General features: G+C 35.2%; 1 protein-coding gene and 1 pseudogene across 1 annotated transcript; one reads left to right on the forward strand and one right to left on the reverse strand.

Moving 5' to 3' along the window:
• The first annotated feature begins 10,737 nt into the window (after nt 1-10,737).
• On the forward strand, nt 10,738-11,296 carry LOC119986856 (annotated as a pseudogene).
• A 4,449-nt stretch (nt 11,297-15,745) lies between these two features.
• LOC119986661 (serine racemase-like) lies at nt 15,746-19,653 on the reverse strand. Its single transcript, XM_038831308.1, has 7 exons — nt 19,516-19,653; nt 17,606-17,800; nt 17,398-17,484; nt 17,089-17,319; nt 16,673-16,746; nt 16,370-16,556; nt 15,746-16,165 (listed from the first exon to the last, which is right to left on the reverse strand). Exons 2-7 carry the CDS (start codon nt 17,773-17,775, stop codon nt 15,919-15,921), a joined length of 996 nt encoding a protein of 331 aa, XP_038687236.1. The 5' UTR covers nt 17,776-17,800; nt 19,516-19,653; the 3' UTR covers nt 15,746-15,918.
• Nucleotides 19,654-20,215: the final 562 nt, after the last annotated feature.

Here is a 20,215-nt window from a genome sequence, read left to right on the forward strand (position 1 = left end):
AGTAGCAAAGGCCAAAACAACAAGACAATTCATAGTGAAATCTGGAACCTGAAACTTAGTGACTTGTAAGCTTGATTAAAAGCTTCATGTCTTGATCTTTGTTAGCCTTGCAAATTAAAGCATTAAAGGATAGAAACAAGTTCAGAATATAATTAAGAATGCATAGCAAACATAGAACACATATTTTGATCAACATATAGAATGCACACTTCATCATTAAAACTCATATCATAACATTCTCCCCCTTTTTGATGATGCCAAAATATGTATGACTTAAATCAGATTTAAGTCTTGATGTTTGTCAATGTTTCTCCCCCTTTTTGGAATAATCAAAAAGAATAATATAGAATGCTCCCCCTGAAATGATGCATGGTAGAAACTAAGATGTTTGAGTTAATCCTAGTTCATGTCTTAAGAATTTAAATCTCTCAGAATTCAAGGGCTTTGTAAAAATGTCAGCAAGTTGGTGAGTAGTGTCAATGTATTCTATGCTAACATTACCCTTTATGACATGGTCCCTGATAAAATGGTGCCTAACATCTATGTGTTTGGCTTTGGAATGATGCACAGGGTTGTTTGATAGATTGATTGAACTTGTGTTATCACACATAATTGGGATTTTTGAATATGTGAGTCCAAAATCACTTAGTTGTTGTCTTATCCATAATAGTTGACTACAACAGCCCGCTAAAGCTACATATTCTGCCTCTGTGGTTGATAGAGCCACACTGTATTGCTTTTTAGAATACCAGGAAACTAACATTCTTCCTAGAAATTGACATGTGCCAGAGGTACTTTTCCTATCAATTATGCTGCCTGCATAATCAGCATCAGAGAAACCAAACAAATCAAAGTTTGATTCTCTAGAATACCATAGTCCTAAAGTAGGGGTACCATTTAAGTATCTAAAAATTCTTTTGACAGCTTTTAGATGTGATTCCTTAGGATTTGATTGAAATCTAGCACACAAACATACACTAAACATGATATCTGGTCTACTGGCAGTTAAATATAGCAAAGATCCAATCATGGATCTATAGAGTTTTGAATTTACCTCATTGCCTTCTGAGTCTATGTCAAGTTTAGTTGTAGTTGCCATAGGAGTTGGAGAAGGTTTAGCTTCGTCCATTCCAAATTTGATCTGAAGATCCTTTATGTATTTGGTTTGATTGATGTGTGTTCCCTTAGGCGTTTGTTTCACTTGTAAGCCAAGAAAATAGGTAAGTTCACCCATCATGCTCATCTCAAACTCCCCCTGCATTCTTGCAACAAATTCCTTGCACATACACTCATTAGTAGCTCCAAAAATCACATCATCAACATATATTTGTACTAGTAGTATATCTTGATCTTTAATCTTAATAAACAAAGTGTTATCAATTTTCCCACGGCTAAAACCACTTTGAATTAAGAAGCTGGACAGCTTCTCATACCAGGCTCTAGGAGCTTGTTTTAATCCATAAAGAGCTTTATTTAATTTGAAAACATAATCTGGATGTTTCAAGTCTTCAAACCCTGGTGGTTGTTTAACATGCACTTCTTCATTAATTTTTCCATTCAAGAAAGCACTTTTAACATCCATTTGAAATAATTTTATTCCTTTGTAACATGCAAATGCAATTAATAGTCTTATGGCTTCCATTCTAGTTACGAGTGCATAAGTTTCACCAAAATTAATGCCTTCTTGTTGATTATAACCTTGTGCAACTAACCTGGCTTTATTCCTTGTAACTACACCACTTTCATCCATTTTATTTCTATAAATCCATCTAGTACCTATGATTGATTTATTTTCTGGTTTTGGAACTAGTTCCCATACATTACATTTTTGAAATTGATCTAATTCTTCCTGCATGGCAATAACCCAATCATTGTCATCTATAGCTTCACTTATATTCCTAGGTTCAATCTTAGAAATGAGTGCAACAAAATTGAAAACATTAAGAGATGATAATCTGGAATTTCTGGTCTGAATTCCTTCATGTACATCACCAATTATTTCTTTTGGTGAATGATATGTTGTGTACCTTGGTTTCTTTGGATCCACTACTATGGTTGGTATTGAAGTTGTGCTTTCATGAGTTTCATACTCATTTTTCTCTTCTTGTTTCTTTGTTCCAAAAATGTCAACTTCCTCTTCAGAGTCATCTTCCTTCTCTGGAGAAATTGTACCAGCTTTTTCCTTGTTTGTTAATTCTGCAATTTCTGTTACTATATCCACATTTTTCTCACAAGAAGGTGTTAGAGTAGATAATTCATCAAATTTAACATGTATTGCTTCTTCAACACATTTAGTTCTTTTATTAAACACCCTATAGGCTTTACTAATCAGTGAGTAGCCTAGAAAGATACCTAAATCAGATTTGGAATCAAATTTGTCTAGATTATCCTTGGTATTTAGAATAAAACATTTACATCCAAAAACTTTAAAATAATCAACTCTAGGAGGTCTTCCATTCCACAACTCATAAGGGGTTTTCTTAAGAATAGGTCTTATTGTTAACCTATTTGAGACATAACAAGCTGTATTTATTGCTTCAGCCCAAAAATACTTAGGTGAATTGTTTTCAAGCATCATAGTTCTTCCAATTTCTTGTAAAGTTCTATTTTTCCTTTTCACCATACCATTTTGCTGTGGTGTTCTAGAAACTGAAAAATTATGTGAAATACCTTGTTCATCAGAATATTTTACAAATTCATTGTTCTCAAACTCACCTCCATGGTCACTTCTTATTCTAGATATGCAACAACTCTTTTCATTTTGCAATTTCTTTACTAGTTTTGAAAATTCAGTTAAGGCCTCATTTTTATGTGCTAAAAATAGAACCCATGTAAATCTTGTATAGTCATCAACTAGAACAAAAGCATAAGATTTTCCACCAAGACTTTTTACTCTACTAGGACCAAAAAGGTCCAAATGCAATAGTTGTAATGGCCTTGAAGTAGAAACTACATCTTTAGGTTTAAAAGAGCTTTTCACTTGCTTGCCTCTTGTGCAAGTATCACAGACACCATTATTGACAAAATTCAGATTTGGAACTCCTTTAACTAGCCCTCTTTTAGTCAATTTAGCTAAGGTGCTCATACCTATATGTCCAAGTCTTCTATGCCAATTTTCAATTACTAATTCAGATGCAACTAAGCATTTTACAGAACTTGCATGTAACATTTCCAAGTCAATTTTATAAACGTTACCTTTTCTGAAACCAGTTAAAGCTGTGACATTTTCAGCACTTGTTATAAGACATTTTTTCTTAGAAAAACACACATTAAGATCTCTATCTGTTAATTGACTAATACTTAATAGATTGTAAGATAAACCATCTACCTAGAGCACATTTTCAACGCAAAAAGAAGAGAGATTACCTATAGACCCTATACCTAGGATCTTACCCTTTGCATTGTCTCCAAAAGTTACATATCCTCAATCTTCTTTCTTTGTGAAGGACGAAAACAATTTTGGATTTCCAGTCATATGTCTAGAACACCCGCTGTCCAGAAACCATTCACAAGCTTTAAGGCTTGATTTTAGACAAACCTGCAGAAAATTTGTGTTTATTTAGGTACCCACACTTTGTGGGGTCCTTGGTGGTTAGTATCAACAACATATGTTCCTTTAGGAACCCAAATTTGGACAATTTTTTTATTTGTAGTTCTTGACCTGAATCTGAAATTTTTAATTACTGAGCTGGTACAGGCATTAAAATCAAATTTGCTTCTTTCTAATAATGTTTCCTTCAATTTAGTAGGATTGTATCCTATCCCTGTTTTATCTAGATATGGTTTTTGCATAGATAGGATGTTATCAAGCTTATCTGAACTTGCATAAAATTTTTTAAAAGACTCTTCTAAGCATTTGTTCTTTTCTTTTAGACATCTAAGTTCTTCTAGCAAATCTGAATTATCAGGCATAGTAATGTCCTTAAAATTTTTCAGCTCCTCTAGTTCTATGTTTAAGTTGTTAAGCTTGCTTTGTAATTTACTTATTTCTTCTAGACATGCTTTCTCTTTATCTTTCAAGCTAGTATTTTCCTTTTACAAGTTCTTGTTTACAAAGATAAGTTTTTCATTTTGATTGCACATTTCCTGGAAAGATTTAAATAATTCATCAATAGAAATATCTTCATAATCAGAGTCCAAATCAGATTCACTAACCTCTGCAGAAGAATGAGCTTCTTCCTTAGCAACTAGGCAAAAGTTTGCCCTGATATCTTCATTATCAGATTGGTCCGACTCTGAAGAATCTAGATCCCAAGTAGATTTAAGTGCTTTCTTATCTTCTTTCTTCTTATCTATGTAGTGTGCTCTTTTCCTCGTTGGACATTCATTTTTAACATGTCCTGCTTTGCCACAATTAAAGCAAACAACTTTATCAATTGTTTTACCTTTTTCATTTCTTTTGCTTCTGTTAGGAAACTTCTTCCTGTACTTCATAAATTTTTTGAAATTTTTAACCAGCAAAGCTGTATCAGCATCACTATCATCTTCACTATCTTCATGGGAACTATGTACAGCAAGTGCAGTAGTTTTTTTCTTGCTGTCCTCTTCTTCCTCTACTTCTCTATCCTTCAATTTTAGCTCATGAGTCATTAGAGAACCAATGAGTTCCTCAAGTTCTTTGATTCTTGAATTGCTGTCACCTTGGCATCCTACTTTTTAGGTAGAGATCTTAGGATCTTTTGAACTTGATCTGCATCTGAAAACACTTTACCAAGAGCAGTTAAATCATTTACTAAACCAGTAAGCCTTCCATACATATCAGATATTGACTCATGAGGTTCCATTTTGAACAACTCATACTTATGAACAAGAATATTTATTTTAGAGTCTTTAACTTGACTTGTCCCTTCATGCTTAACTTCTAATTTCTTCCATATATCTCTAGCTGTTACACATGTAGAAATATGATTATATTCTTGTCTACTTAGTCCACAGTGTAATATGTTTTTAGCTTTTGCATTATAGGACACTAACTTCTTGTCATTTTCACTCCATTCACTTCTAGGTTTATCAATCTCTGATTCTTCTTCACCTTTCTTGATCTGTTTTGTTGGTTTATATGGTCCATTTGCTACAATTTCCCATAACTCAATGTCATTTGATTGTAGAAAAATCTCCATTCTATTTTTCCAAAAAGCATAGTCTTTTCCTTTAAAGAATGGTGGTTTATTAATTGACATTCCAAACTCTTCGGCCATCTAATTCTCTAGAATGTTAGTTCTTATGAGAATTTAAAACCTTGCTCCGATACCAATTGAAAGAATCTAGGTAACACAAGAGGGGGGTGAATTGTTTTACCCTTAAAAATATGTCAAATTTGAGTTTAAACTTACTGATTTCAGATTACTTTAAATCTTATAGAAACTTGATATTAGTGAATATAAGCTTGAGGTCTAGGTTAGTTCAAGTAGGAATCAAGTACTAGAATTAAATACAACAAGCACACACACAAATAAACAAGTAAAGAGTAGGGTAAGAGAGTGCAAACAGATTTATAGTGGTTCGGCTACGTATAGTCCTACATCCACTCCTCAAGGCTCCTCCTTGAGAGTTTGAATCCACTATGATTTGCTTGTTGAAGAGCCAAGCCTCTCTCTTTACACCAGCTGTTGTTTAAAGTGCCAACTTCACTTTACAATGGCTGTTTTGGCTTACCAAGTGCCAGCCTCACTTTCTTGTGATTTTGTAAGCTAACCACCAGCACTTAGACTCTTAATTGTGTGTACAAAGTGACTCTATAATGATCAAGGAGTGTACCATGAAGCTTGAGTATTTTCTGAGTAAGAATGAAGGCTTGAATGCTTGTAAAACTCTCAGAGAATTGGAATCAAGTTCTGTGTTTTTTTATGAAGTATGTATGAGCATTTATATGCACTAGAATTCCTAAATATGTCCGTTGCATTGAGCTATACCTTTTTGACCTCTAAAGCTTTGTGATATGAAATATTTCAGCTCCCTTTTATTTATTTTTGCAGCTGTCTTTTACTTCTTGTCTTCTCCATTTATTTCTTCTTCTTATCTCTTCAATAATTCCAACAACTTATGTCATCTCTTTTATTTCTTTTACAGCCACCTTTGACTTCTTATCTTTTTCACCTACTTCATTGCTTTTCTTTTCAACAATTGCAGCCATCTTTAACTTTTTGCAGTAACTTGAACATGTGATGTTTGTAGGTGCTAGGAAAGTCTTCATAATTTAATTTTCAGCATGCTTTGCTAGCTGTCATTTCAAATCAGCTGCTAATCTTTCTTTTCTGCACTCATTCATTGAATTTCAGCAAGCTTTGACTTTATAGGATGACAACTTGTGATATGCTAACTTGTGTAAGAGTAGCAAAGGCCAAAACAACAAGACAATTCATAGTGAAATCTGGAACCTGAAACTTAGTGACTTGTAAGCTTGATTAAAAGCTTCATGTCTTGATCTTTGTTAGCCTTGCAAATTAAAGCATTAAAGGATAGAAACAAGTTCAGAATATAATTAAGAATGCATAGCAAACATAGAACACATATTTTGATCAACATATAGAATGCACACTTCATCATTAAAACTCATATCATAACACTAACCTTTCTTGAGAATTTAGTTTCGATGAACAATTATTTCATGTGTTTAACATGGTATACAGGTTCATATTGGCCCATTTACTTGCTTTTCCAATATCACTTGCTTGATTACATCGTAGTTTAATGGATAACACAATTAATATGAGTCATGGTCGGTTTTAATGCCGATATAAATGTCGAATTATATTGGTGGTTTTGTGCAGCCTTACTGAATAAAAGTTGGATATAGTGGAATCCCAAGTCTATATTGAAGCAGCAATGGCTCTTCTTCTCAAGCCGAAGGCTGTTACGTGCAGTTTGGATCTCTTAGAATTTTATTTACTATCTTGGATGCAGTTCAGTAGTTCACTACTTCTCAACCATATTTCATTTGCTATTTAAAAAGAAATCTGGGTTCTCAAAATAATGACTTTGTTTTGTATATGTAAGCCTTCAGTATTTGGCATACTTGAATAATTTCTTCGTGTCTCCTCTATACGTTTGTAAAGTTTTCTGCTGTTCCACTCATTCTTCTTTTAGTTGCACTGCAAGCCAAAATTGCAATTGTGTCAATTGGGGTGGCGAATGATTTGCTCTTCATGTATTTCTTCCATGTATGGAATTTCTATGTTAGATAATGTGAATGTGGAGTAGATAGTGTTTACATATTGGATATCATTGCAGTGGTGATCAGGAACTTAGTTACGAAGAACTTCCTACGAAATGGGTCCGAGAATGCTTTATATTTATTTCGTCGTTATTCGATCTATTGGAAATCTTATGTTCATATCGCATCTCTAACAACATAGAAATCATGCTTGGTTTCGTTACTAAGATCAAGTGCGTGATAATATGAATGTTAGACGCAACTTATGACCAAATATGACAAATTCACCATCTACTATCCAAATCATTTGTTAATTTAAAAAATATAATGCAATATCCATTATTTAAGAGTGCATGATTCCAAGGTGACAGTTTAATAAATATATCAAAAATGATATATGTCCATAATTTTTCTATCCATAAACTTACATAATCTAAGTGGCAAGCGCATGTCACATGGATTAAAAAAAAATTAACTTTATTAAAGAAGTTATATAGCTATGCCACATATTTATGTAAGTTGAATGTGTAATGCTTTTAATAAACATAGGATTACATGCCGCACGAAGCGAGGTCACACAACTAGTCTAATATGTATTTTGAGAGTTGAAACCTTTTGAAATTTCGTTTAACAAAGAGAAAAGTTAAAAAAAACAACAATGTCATCATCAAAATTAAACGTGTAGCTTTAAAGGAATGATGGCATTTTTGTTCCAAAAAATGATAACACTACTGCATAAATTACATGGAGCAGAATGTTTATCGAATTTCTAAGACAGATAGTTGATCAATTTGTTAATTAGATATGCTAATTCCCAGAATTGGGTCCTAACATGCAAGATCTTATCATATCTATATGGCGTCTTATCTTGATTAATAAATCAAGATTTGACTCTACATATGCATATACATATAGACGATTTATGTATATTGTAGACGATATGGGAGCTCCGTAATTCATTTAAAATTATAGAGTCTATAATTTGAATCCAATGATGTGCGAGGTGACTTTTAAAAATTATGTAACTTTTTTTGAATTGTAGATTTTAGGAAATTATGGAGCTCCAATTCCGTGAAAATAACAAACAGTGTTATTGAGATCTTAGTTGTAGGATCAAGAAGGCGTACATGAATAAGGCGTACTTGATGCAAGTGAGAATGGGTTGTGATTAGCTCGCCATTACTAGCAAAACAAGTCTTGACGCTTGTTACAGTTTGACAAAACAAGAGGTGGAGAAAGTTGAACCAAGACTTAGTATCTAGGTCAACATTGTGTTTTTGATGATTGTGTGCCAAAATGCGTGTGAGCATAATCGACTTGAATATGTCTTAAAATGTTAAAAAACATGTTTTGATGACTATTCGCCAAAATACATGTTGAATACGTGATCTTGAGTATATCTTAACTAAATGATTCATGTGCAAATTGCTTATGCTTATAATGCTATATATGCTAAAAGTTTAATTATTTGATCATAACTAACCTATGTTTCTAGCATGAAGCTCAAACGAGCTTACAAACATTTTTTAAAATATTTTAGGTTGAGTCTAAATACTCCAATGAATATGTAAGCTATCCGGCGGTCCAAGAATGGTCTTGACCTAGGGCTTGCTAAGAAATTCCTAAGTACCCTTGACAATCCACTAGAGATTGATTGAAGCAAATTTTGAAAGTGCCATGTCGGCAAGTGAGGTGGTCGATGAGGAAGGAGAATTTATTGGAAATAATTATTCATCAAGGAGCTTAACGTCTGGACTTGAATAAGGAAGTCTCCTTATGTGCATAGCCATGAAAAACAAGAGGAGTTTATTATGATTTGAAGGGGCTAGTTCACTGAGCTGATTCAAGAATTAAAGTGACGAATCTGGTTTCCTTTTTGAGAAGATTTGAAGCTGAAGTCAAGGTCATTAAGAGGAAAATCTCATAGAGCTGAATCTACACATTGATGATAAGAATACCAAAAGGTTGTTTCCATACAAATCATGAGGAGCTGACTTTATGTTACAAAGAAGACCCTAGGCGCCAGCTAGTTATTCTTCAAAATAAAGTGGAGCTTATTTGTTTCCTTTTGCATGGAGATCCTATAAGTCAAGATTGCTGAATTTCTGGAGAAACAAAATCAAGACAAAGGAGAAGAAAAACGTGTGACTTGAAGGAGATGATTTCCCATAATCAGAAAGGCAAGTTTGTGGAGTTGATTACCAAAAATCAAGAGGAGAACTTTAAGGAATTTTTCAAACTCAAATTGCCTAGCTTGTGGCTGACTTATATAGCAACATGAGAAGACCACAAGTGAGACAAGAAAGCTAACACATTGAGCCGTGCATATCTATCATTCTCTCAACCAAGAAAGGTCAAAGAAAAGCTCAAAATTCTCAGCTATCATCTTGATCAAACCAAGCTTTCTCATACTATATTCTGATTTGTAAAAGCTCTTATACTTACCATTCTCTCATCCAAACCCACGAGCCATATACTATACTTGAGAGTTTCTATCTCCCAAACACTCTAAATTTGTTTGAGAGGAACCTTGTACTTAAACGTGTAACCTTTGTAAGTTTGTGAGAGTTTTTGTGGTTTGCCTTTAAAACCACGTGTGTAAAAGTTAGGAGGGTTAACTTGTGAAAACGTCTGAGTTTCGGTGGTGAACTCCGGAAAATCACCATTCCATAGTGGATTGAACTCCTAAGCAAGGGTGCATAGGGAGTGGACGTAGGAGAACTTGGTAAAGTCGTCGAACCACTATAAATCACTGTTTGCATATCTCTAAACCCTACTCTTTTACAGTTTTGTTTTATTGCTTTAAATCTGGTTTTATATGATTAGAAACTAATACTCCCTCCGTCCCATTTTAATTGTCCCCTTCAATTTTACACACAGTTTAAGAAAGTGCATTACTCCTCTTCAATTTGACATTTATACCCTCATTTATTGAGTTGGTTGTTGAGCTCTTCTAGCTTTTCAATTAATGGATAAATACGGGTAAGATGGAAAAAATGGATGAAATTAGTTTTAATTAATGGAAATGGACAATTCATTTTGGGACATCCCAAAAAGGAATAGAGGACAATTAAAATGGGACGGAGGGAGTATATTTGTTTGATTGATACATACGGGTCTAGTTGGAAAAAGTCAAGTTTGCATTGATTTGAAATTATTCTATTAATTAACGAAATTGCTTCCGCTTATCATATAAACTATACATTGATTAAATCTTGAATATTTGTTCATTATCTTAAATCTAATATTATATACATTGTCTGGACTTTGTTCTATATCTTGTTGAAACTTGTTTTTGTCATACTTGTATTACAAGTGATTTGGTTGACTTGATTAAAAACCTCATTGAAATTTGCTTGAACTGGTTTAGGATATCCTACTAGAGACCAAGTCTTTGTGTGTGCTGTGTTGTTGTGTGACGATTTTGTATTAGAGGATTCCTAATAGCAATTTGGGGACACAATTCACCCCCCCTCTTATGTAGCCTAGGTCCTACAGAGAAGAGTATAAAGAATGTTCATGGCAAAGCAGGGGAATGTCTGGATTTTGGAGAATTGGCTTTTGTGACTTTATTTAATACTATCATGAACATACTGTGGGGAGGAACATTACAAGGAGAGGAGATGATGATGTATCCAGAGATAATGAAAAAAGTCCAGCTGGAATTGGATGAAGTGGTTGGTGTGAACAACTCTGTTGAAGAGTTCCACTTGCCCAAACTACACTATTTGGATGCTGTCATGAAGGAAACAAGTCGCTTGCACCCTGCAGTACCAACGCTAGTACCATGTTGTCCAAGCTCATCTGCTGAACGTTTGGGCTATCCATAGAGACCCTGAACTTTGGAACAACCCCTTAGAATTTAGGCCTGAGAAGTTTTTGAATGGTGAAGATTGCAAATTGGATTTCTCTGGTAATAATTGTAAGTATCTTCCGTTTGGTTCTGGGAGGAGGATTTGTGCTGGGGTTCCCTTAGCAGAGAAGATGCTGATGTATTTGTTGGCTTCATGGTTGCAATCTTTTGACTGGAAGTTACCGCCAGGCGAAGAGCTCGAATTATCAGAAAAATAAGGGATTATTGTCAAGAAGGCGAGACCTTTGATTGTTATTCCAACACCGCGGCTTCAAAATCCAGAGCATTAAGCTTCCATGGCTTGTTGTCTCGAAATAAGATTAGCATTTGTTGGTTATTTTTTCGCTATTTTGTATGCCGCTACAAATAACTTTTTTGGGTTGTTCTCAACTTGCTGGTTTCTTCTGGCTTAGTATTCTTGGTATAAAAAAATGGTAGAAGGGTCCTAAAAAATTACACCTTTCTCTGTTTTAATGTCTTCACCATGTTGTTTCCATTAGATATTATAATTACTAGTCTGGGTCTTTGCTTTTTAGATGTCAACATCCTTGAATCTCAAGACGAAACGAGGACTCTCATCGCTATGTCGCAGAACAGCACCGCATCAACCGCACTGATGAAAAGAGTAATCGGCGAGTGTCTAAGCTTCCTGGCGTTGAAGAGGTGATACTTGGTCTTTGTTTTGGTGCTCGAAACAGTTTGGATGAAGCTGCAAGATTGGTGCAGAAGGGGTTGCTAAAGCCTCGGGATTTGAGATGTTTTTACAGTTACGCTAGATGGCAGCTAGATCAGTTGAGAGGGGAGATTGAATCTGTTTTTTTGTCAATTTTCTTCATATATATATATATATATATATATATATATATATATATACACACACACACACACACATATAAACAAACTACATATAATATTCACAAATTATTTGATCAATTTTCTTGTGGGTCATCCACAATTTTTTTATGGGAAATACCATGATTTATTAAGAAACAACTGGCAACATTCTTCAAGAATTTTAGACATTCTTCAAGAATTGATTCAGTTAGAAATGAGTTGCATTTTAAACATGGTTTGGCAATGGATGCGGTAGACTTGAGTGGTGGCTTGATGTTGCTGTGGCAAGAGGATGTTGGAGTATCAGTTGTTTCTTATTCCTCACGTCACATACATGTCTTAATTGATGATGATAGGAGTGAACCATGGCGTTTGACTTTTTTTTATGACCATCCTAAGGCTAGTCAGAGAAGATATTCATGGGATTTACTTCGCTCCCTCAAAAACTCAGCATCTAGCCCATGGTTGTGTACTGGTGACTTTAATGCTATAATGAGTTTATCTGAAAAAGTTGGTGGAAGTGTTGGTAATGATACTCAGATTCAAGATTTTAACGATGTTATTATGGATTGTCAGCTGCAAGGTCTGGGCTTTAAAGGGAATAAGTTTAAAGTTTTTTGATTGATTTTGGGATAGGCGGCTGGACTAATGGATTAGGTGTAAATTATGGTGCTATGAGTCAATCTGGTGTCCAAAACCCTAGTTTTGACTATTTGGAGTAAGAGTCAACTTTGATATATCAATCCGATGTGTGATCATAAGTCTTGACAATTGCCGTATGAAAACAAATTCATGTGTGATATTGTTCACTTTATGAAGAAGAAAAAATTTGGAAAATTAAATTGTTTGGTCCGATGGGTACAAGGAGAGAGAAAGATTAGCAAATGATGGACATCAATCAATTTGTAATAGACAATTCTTGTCGCGAAGTTAATTCTAATACTAATTAATTCTGATGAGTGAGATTGCTTTGATCTAATTTGTTGAGCTAATAATATTAATTAATTGTTTTTTCATAAATATGTAGGAAATCAAAATGGCACCTAACACAAGGGGTTTGTTTGGTACACAATATAAACCATATATTTTTGCAATCCCCTTCAAATATGATACTATGAAATCCCAAATCCATGCTCGAAGCCAAAACATGTCCCAAATCATCTCAGATAACACTTCCGACACCTGAATAAAGACGATGATTATCCAAAGCAGCATCCCAATTAATCTTCGTGAACCCTTCCGGAGGAGGCTTCCCATCTTCCTTTGTAGGAATTATTTGTCGATAAGCCCTCCAAATAAAAGATCGAGGAGATGGTTGTGTTTGTAAACCCCAAATGGTCTCCCACGTACATATGGTGCCGATTACTATCAGAAGAACATGAGGAAGCTTCTCTACTTTCGATTTCCACAAATCTATGATATCGCTCCGCACAGTATAGATTCCATTGTTATTACCATCCCAGTATTGCTTATCCAATGCGACGCCCCTCGCCATGGGTTGTTGTAATAAAAGCATACCATCTTCTTGCTGCCAATATACTCGTCCAAATATAAGAAGGATTGCACATCTCTCCTCTCTCCCTCAAGCTTCAACGCTCACACACACGATCTATGAATATTGTCTCACTTTGCGGGACTTTTTTTTTTTTTACGATAGGACACCACTTTATAGTGCCCTTTGGGCACCAAAGTAATAGGGCAGACTCTAGGCATAACCCAACCGAGTGTCATATAAGTAAAGACCAAACGCCTCTCTATAATAAACATATTTTTTGGGCTTAAGAATGGACAATATTTATTAATGAGTTTGAGCTTAGATTTCTAACATCAATTGTATTGAATCAAACCGACAAACTGGACTTTGTTAACAGTGGAAAGTGATCATGTACATGTCTTTCAACTAAATCTTCTTTAGTCACTACAGTACGAATATTTTTAATAAAGAACCTGGGCCCTAAAAAAATACATCTCATGGGCATAACAAGTTGGGTTTACAATGATATTGAAGTCCAGTAATACATCTTGATTTAGCTTGTCCACATTCTATCGGGCATTTATTTATTGTGGTCCATTCAACCGACAAGCCCAAGCCCCAGATGTAGTCCAGACCATCCTAACTTTCCAGTCGCGTTTCTTTTTTTGCTGGAAATAAGGATCGTGAGCTTCCACTCTTACATGGATACGCAAGAATAGATCTCAACTTATACGCAAAAATCATTGTTGAAAAGTCGCTCATGGCTTTTGATCGATACTTTTTATTGCAAGAAATGCTTGCAACTCAATACCGACGGGTTTATCCCAATCGCTAGTGTACGTGCCAACTGACAGTAAAATAGTGAATGGGGTCGAATCCACGAGGACTGTATTAATTACCAACTATAACTACTAACAATAGTGTAAATTAAATTCAGATGCTTCTAATATCAACTAACAATAAAATAGGACTAAAATATCAATGAATGAAAAACTAGCTTGGGTTTGGCTTGCCAACTACCTCCACCTGTGCACACAGATTAATACGCAATCACACAATTTAAAAGTTTAACAATGTCAATTGAAAGGCCTTGGTCCAGCTGCAGTCAATTAGATTTCCCTAAACAACGATCCTGACTTTGGTCCAGTTGCAAGATCTTTTCTTATCAAAGGAGTCTTGGTTGGTCTATCCTAAGAGTTTCCTAAGACAAGCATAAGCACTAGGAAATTGACAGTTGCACAATCTATGATAATGGTCTATTACCCAATCAATTATGTCCTATGTTCCCAAAACTTGGATCTTACGCAAGTTCTTGTTACTTCGTCAAACACCGGGTCATGGTCAGCCGAATATGTTTAACTAACAATTCCTAGAATTATGATGTTGATCAGGCATGCATAACAATAGGAAATAAGCAATCAATCCAGAGAACAAAGAATTAAACTTAGTCTGATTGTTAATCAAATCTGTGCACAAGGTTTATGGTAGAAGAATTACCAAACCCTAACTAGAAAATAGTTTAGCTACACATAGTTATAATAAAAACCATAAAGATACTCATTAACAATGTTCAAATCAATGGAAGAGTGGAGATTTGCCGAAGAAATTGGTCTGCCAATTTGATGTTTCTTGTCCTCTTTCTTGCTGTCACCCTCTCTTTGTTGTTAGGTCTTCAATCGTGCAAAAAAAAGTCCGTTTTGTCTCAACATAACACTGCTTATATAGTCTTTAGCAAGCCCTAAACTGACCCAATTGTCTTTGCCACGTCAGCAACTTAATCACACAAGTCTGATTCCCGCGTTCTGCGGCCGCAACAAGTTGCGAAATAGGTTACAACTTCTGTCCAGTAATGAATTTATTCTCCGGCAATACCTGTTCATAAAAATACCAATATGGGCAGTATTTTACACTAAACAACATAGAAAAATACAACTTTAAGCTCATAAAACTAGGTGTATTTTACACCTAACAGCTTTGGATGGATCCTCGGTCAATGTACACACGTCGTTCACGTAATGTCGATCCCCTACTCATTTCCAAGCCCAATCTTTCAGCTTCAAGGAGAAGTGTATTTTCCATCTCGTCATCAGAGGAAGAGCTCGTAGTACCCTACTTGAGAGAGTTCTGAATAGTCATGATTCTCCAGCATTATTTTGCTAGAAGAGCCATGTTAAATCCATGAAAATTCCTAAAACCCAAACCCCTCTCTCTTGGAATTACATAGAGTTTTCCACGGTAACCAGCATGCCCCATTCTTTGTTCCTGAACTTCCCCACCAAAATTTTCTTACAATCTGATCCAGGTTATTACAAAGGGAGATAGGGAATTTAAAAAGCTGCATAGAGTAAGTAGGAATAGCTTGCAAAATTGCCTTCAACATTACATCTTTTCCAGCAAATGAAAGAATCAATACCCCCCATGATTTCCCAAAAAGAGAACTAACCATTGCACATAAAATGGTTAAGAATATATTGGAAGATATGTGTCGCATTACAATAGAATAAATTGTTGCTACCATTTATCTTGACATCAAAGGGTGCTGAAATTTCATATTTTCATTGCCTAGGAAAACTTTTTTATAAAGGAGCAAAGACAAATTTGACATCATTTTCTAAAGGAATCCCAGAGCATACCAAGATCAACATTGCCTCCTGAAAGTATGATTCCTATGTGTTTGCAATCATTCCAAACAGGGTTTTTCCTGAAACTATCGGATAAGACAGCTGCTAGGCCTATTGCTCCGCTAGGTTCAACTGCGACCTTTAGAATCTCATAACAGAGCTTCATGGCTTGTATTATCTCTGTATCTTCAACATTTATCACATCATCAACCAGATCTCTCACTACAGGCCTGCACCACCAAAAAGGTAGTGTTACATGTTAGTCAGGTTCACTGTGTACGGATCCTTATAGAGAAATGAAAGCAAAAAAGAAGCATATGTCTGTGTCTGGCATAAACCCAGACACAAAAATCAAAGCGAAAAGAAAAAAAAAATGGAAGCCTATAGATGCATCCTGAACATTTGCAATTGAAAAATATGTATCGTTACCCTACCAGGTAAGATCTCCTAGAAAAGCTCTGAGCCCATCAGCAATTGTATTGGTCTCGGGTAATGTTATAATCCGAGCAGCCGCTTTGGATTGAGCAGCATCATTAGCTCCCTGAGGTTCAGCAGCGAAAATTCGAATGGCAGGGTTAATGGATTTGGCAGCCAATGCCACCCCTGATATCAAACCACCACCTGAAATATATATCATTCTTGATCAAGAAGAAAATCATACAAAAGAAAATCAAAGCAGAAAATAAAAGAATATGGAAAGAAAATAATAAATAAACACTATGATGAGTTCAACAAACCACTTATAGGGACTATAATGGTGTCTAAATGTGGGGCTTGCTCCAGAAGCTCCAGTGATATGGTACCCTGCCCACTTCATGAAAAGTCAAAAACCAAATTATAATCACATTACTTGCACAAGTTACATAAATTTTCATGGTCATAAATCCACATTTTTATGAGTTTCAGCCACGGAGAAAGAAATAAAATTGCGCATATAATCATCCTACAACACAATAAACCATAATTCCAGCAGTTTTTGGAAAATTAATTGGAAGTTTTATGCTTTATTTTTCTATGGCTTCACACAATTAAAAGGAGCAGAATTGAGGTAATAGAATAGGTACATGAATCTTCATTGGCAATAACCACGATCACGATGTTCAAAATTTCAAAAAAATTATAGATGCAATAAAGAAATGGAAACAACATGTACCTTATAATCCGCCCATCATTATATGGATGTACCAGAACTCCACCTGTTTCTTGTAAAATCTTGCTTGCAGTACTCTCCCTTGATTGCATTGTTGCTTCACTCCAGATAACTTGACCACCATAACGCAATACATTCTCAACTTTGCATTTTGGAGCATTTCTTGGAATAACTATATAAGCTGGAATGCCCCGTAATTTTGCAGCCAAAGCCAACGCTGCAGCATGGTTACCACTAGTTTGGAGGATTTGATCAGGGGACTGAAGCAAATCAAAACTATCAACTTCTCACATTAATGAGCTTAGAGCAAACCTGCTGTGCGTTACAACCCCTTTAACAGCTTGGTCATCGGCAAGGGAAAATATCGCGTTGCAGGCACCTCTGAATTTAAATGCTCCACTTTTATGGGTGATACAAAAAGGAAAGAAGGTTTTAGATGTTGATAGAAAAGGATTATAACATAGGAAGAAAGGTAAAAATTTTTAGGTCAGAGATCATTCACTAATAATTAATTACTCACCCCTTCTGAAAACATTCACACTTAAAATATAACTTCCTTCCAGAAATAGAACTAAGAGTTTCTGAGGAGAGGACGGGAGTTTTGTGTATGAAAGGTTTGATGCGGTCTTGTGCTTCCCTTATGGAGGTAATATCAGCCGCATACTTCTTTATTCTAGATGCCTCTTCCATCGCTAGTCAATCAAATTACTTGATTCTGTGCCACAGGGAAAACGTTTAAACTACTTCGGAAACTTAAAAACATCCAACAAATAGTCTATGCCCCCTCCCATAAAACACTTACCCTAGATCAATGCCTTCATGCTTTGGAAGGGTAAAACTTAAAAGAGATAGTGGTATTGAATATCTCTACTTCTTATAGGGGTAAAAAGACATGCACAAAATGCTTTCATCCACCGGAATGATAACACATGTAAGTACTTTATATGAAGCAGATGCTTACAGATATTGAGCAAGGAGATTTGATGATTTTGTCATTATTGCATGTTTGCAGAAAAATATCACAAATGCATTTGCACAGGAGATTTTGAATCAGCATATAAGTTCACATACTGCAACTGAAATAAAACGCATGATTTGCATTTTTTTTTGTCCTTTTGACTAAAGAATAGAAATTGGTACTCATCAATCATGTCAAAAGTTACATACACATATGTACTGATATACATATGTACTTTCAACAGCGTATAGGCTTATTATTTCGTTAATATTATTTTAATTTTTAAATTGAATAATGACCCTCATTCTCCATCTAAATCCAACAAAGGTCAAAAATTTCCAAGCAATAGATGTGTACTTGAACACTGAGGTTACCTATGAAGTTTACACATCCATAGGGAAAACATTTATCTATGCATTTCTAAGAATCCAATTCACTAGTAAATATTGTTCTGTTTCTTGAAGTAGACATCATTGAATGCATTGACGCTGCCCATGATGAAACACTAAAGACATATGAGCTCAGACTCATACTTCCAAAAACCTTTAAAGCAGAATAACTAATGCAGGCATAGTCATGATACCAATAGATGGTTTGGCAAAATCCACCCTAAGAGCGTGTTTGGATTGAGGGATTTGGGGGGAAGGGAAGGGAAGAGAAGAGAAGGGAAGAGAATGGAAGGAATAATACATTTCTCTCTCCCATATTTGGATAGATAAAAAAAAGAAAGGAAAGAAAATTAGTTTAATTTACTAATTTATCCTTACTTTTATGTTAGAAGTGTCATGTATAAGGATAAAATAAGATTTTAACTTATAAATAACTTAATTAGTCATCCATTCCCTCCAAATGATTCTATTTTGGGAAGGAAGAATTTAGATAAAAATTTAATGAAATATTCCATCCAATTCCCTTCAAATCCCTGCCCTTAATTTTTTATAAATTATCCAAACAAGAGAATTGGAAGGAAAGTCTCTTTCTCTTCTCTTCTCTTCTCTTCTCTTCCCCAAATCCCTCAATCCAAATACACTCTAAGGGATTAAGATTCTATAAAGAAACTTACAAGCCCATCACCATTAAAAAGTTAGAAAAGTCTAACGTCAAGTCCTCTAGTTCCAAAAGTTGAACAACGCTCATAATCCAAGGCAAATAATCCGTCTTTGATCGCATAAACGCAGACAAACCTAGTCAAAGAAACTCATTTTACCATGTTCATATCATTTACACAAAGCATCAGAAATCACCAATTCAATTGATGGACAGACCACACCGAGTTGAAATACAAAAAAAATGGAAAACCTGATTCATGAAACAAATGAAATACAAGGATATAATATGGCCTAAACAAGTACAGGACCCAGCTCCTCACACCCACTAGCCATACACGGGGGTCGGGGATTATGGACAAAAATCAGCTTCCGGGTACATTTCAGTTTAAGCTCTTTAACAAATCAAAACTTACAACAACTTACCAGGACTGCAAATGGCATCAAACACAAAAAGAACTTCATGGCTTGGTGCGGATTTGGTTCGTATTGTTCGCTCTTCATCATTAACTTTAAGATGGCCATAGAAGCCGACAAGGAGAGGAATCCCATATACGACGCCGCTGTGGGTATTAAGACTATTAACAGGAAAACAAGTCTAACAAGATAATGGAGATCAACATATTGGGCTTGAGCTTGTAGGTTGAATGGGCCTATAAAAATAAAGGCCCCATAGAATGTGGCAGGGCCACAGGCTAGCTAAATCCAGATGAATTACTGGACTTCAATATCATTGTAAACCGAACTTGTTATGCCCTTGTCCCTTGATATGTATTTTTTTAACGGCACAGGTTCTCTATTAAAAATATTTGTCTGTAGTGAAAGAAGATTTAGTTAAGAAATATTATAACATATTGGAAAATAGTTCTAATTAAAATTTTAATATAATTATTTATTATCAAATAAATCCTCTTTCATAGGTTATAAGAAAATAGTTAGTCATACCAATGAGAGTTGATGAATCTTATTTGTACCCCAGATTTTACTAAATGCACCCCAAAATCAACAAAAAACCCTCATTTGTATACACCCCTGCCTAACTCTACCATTTCCCTCCACATTCTCTCTTTCTCCTTCGTTTCCCTCATCTCTCTCACTTGCACAGCTTCTCTCGCAAAGAGGTGCG

The sequence above is a fragment of the Tripterygium wilfordii genome, chromosome 20 (assembly GCF_013401445.1).
Source record: "Tripterygium wilfordii isolate XIE 37 chromosome 20, ASM1340144v1, whole genome shotgun sequence".
Lineage (NCBI taxonomy): Eukaryota > Viridiplantae > Streptophyta > Magnoliopsida > Celastrales > Celastraceae > Tripterygium > Tripterygium wilfordii.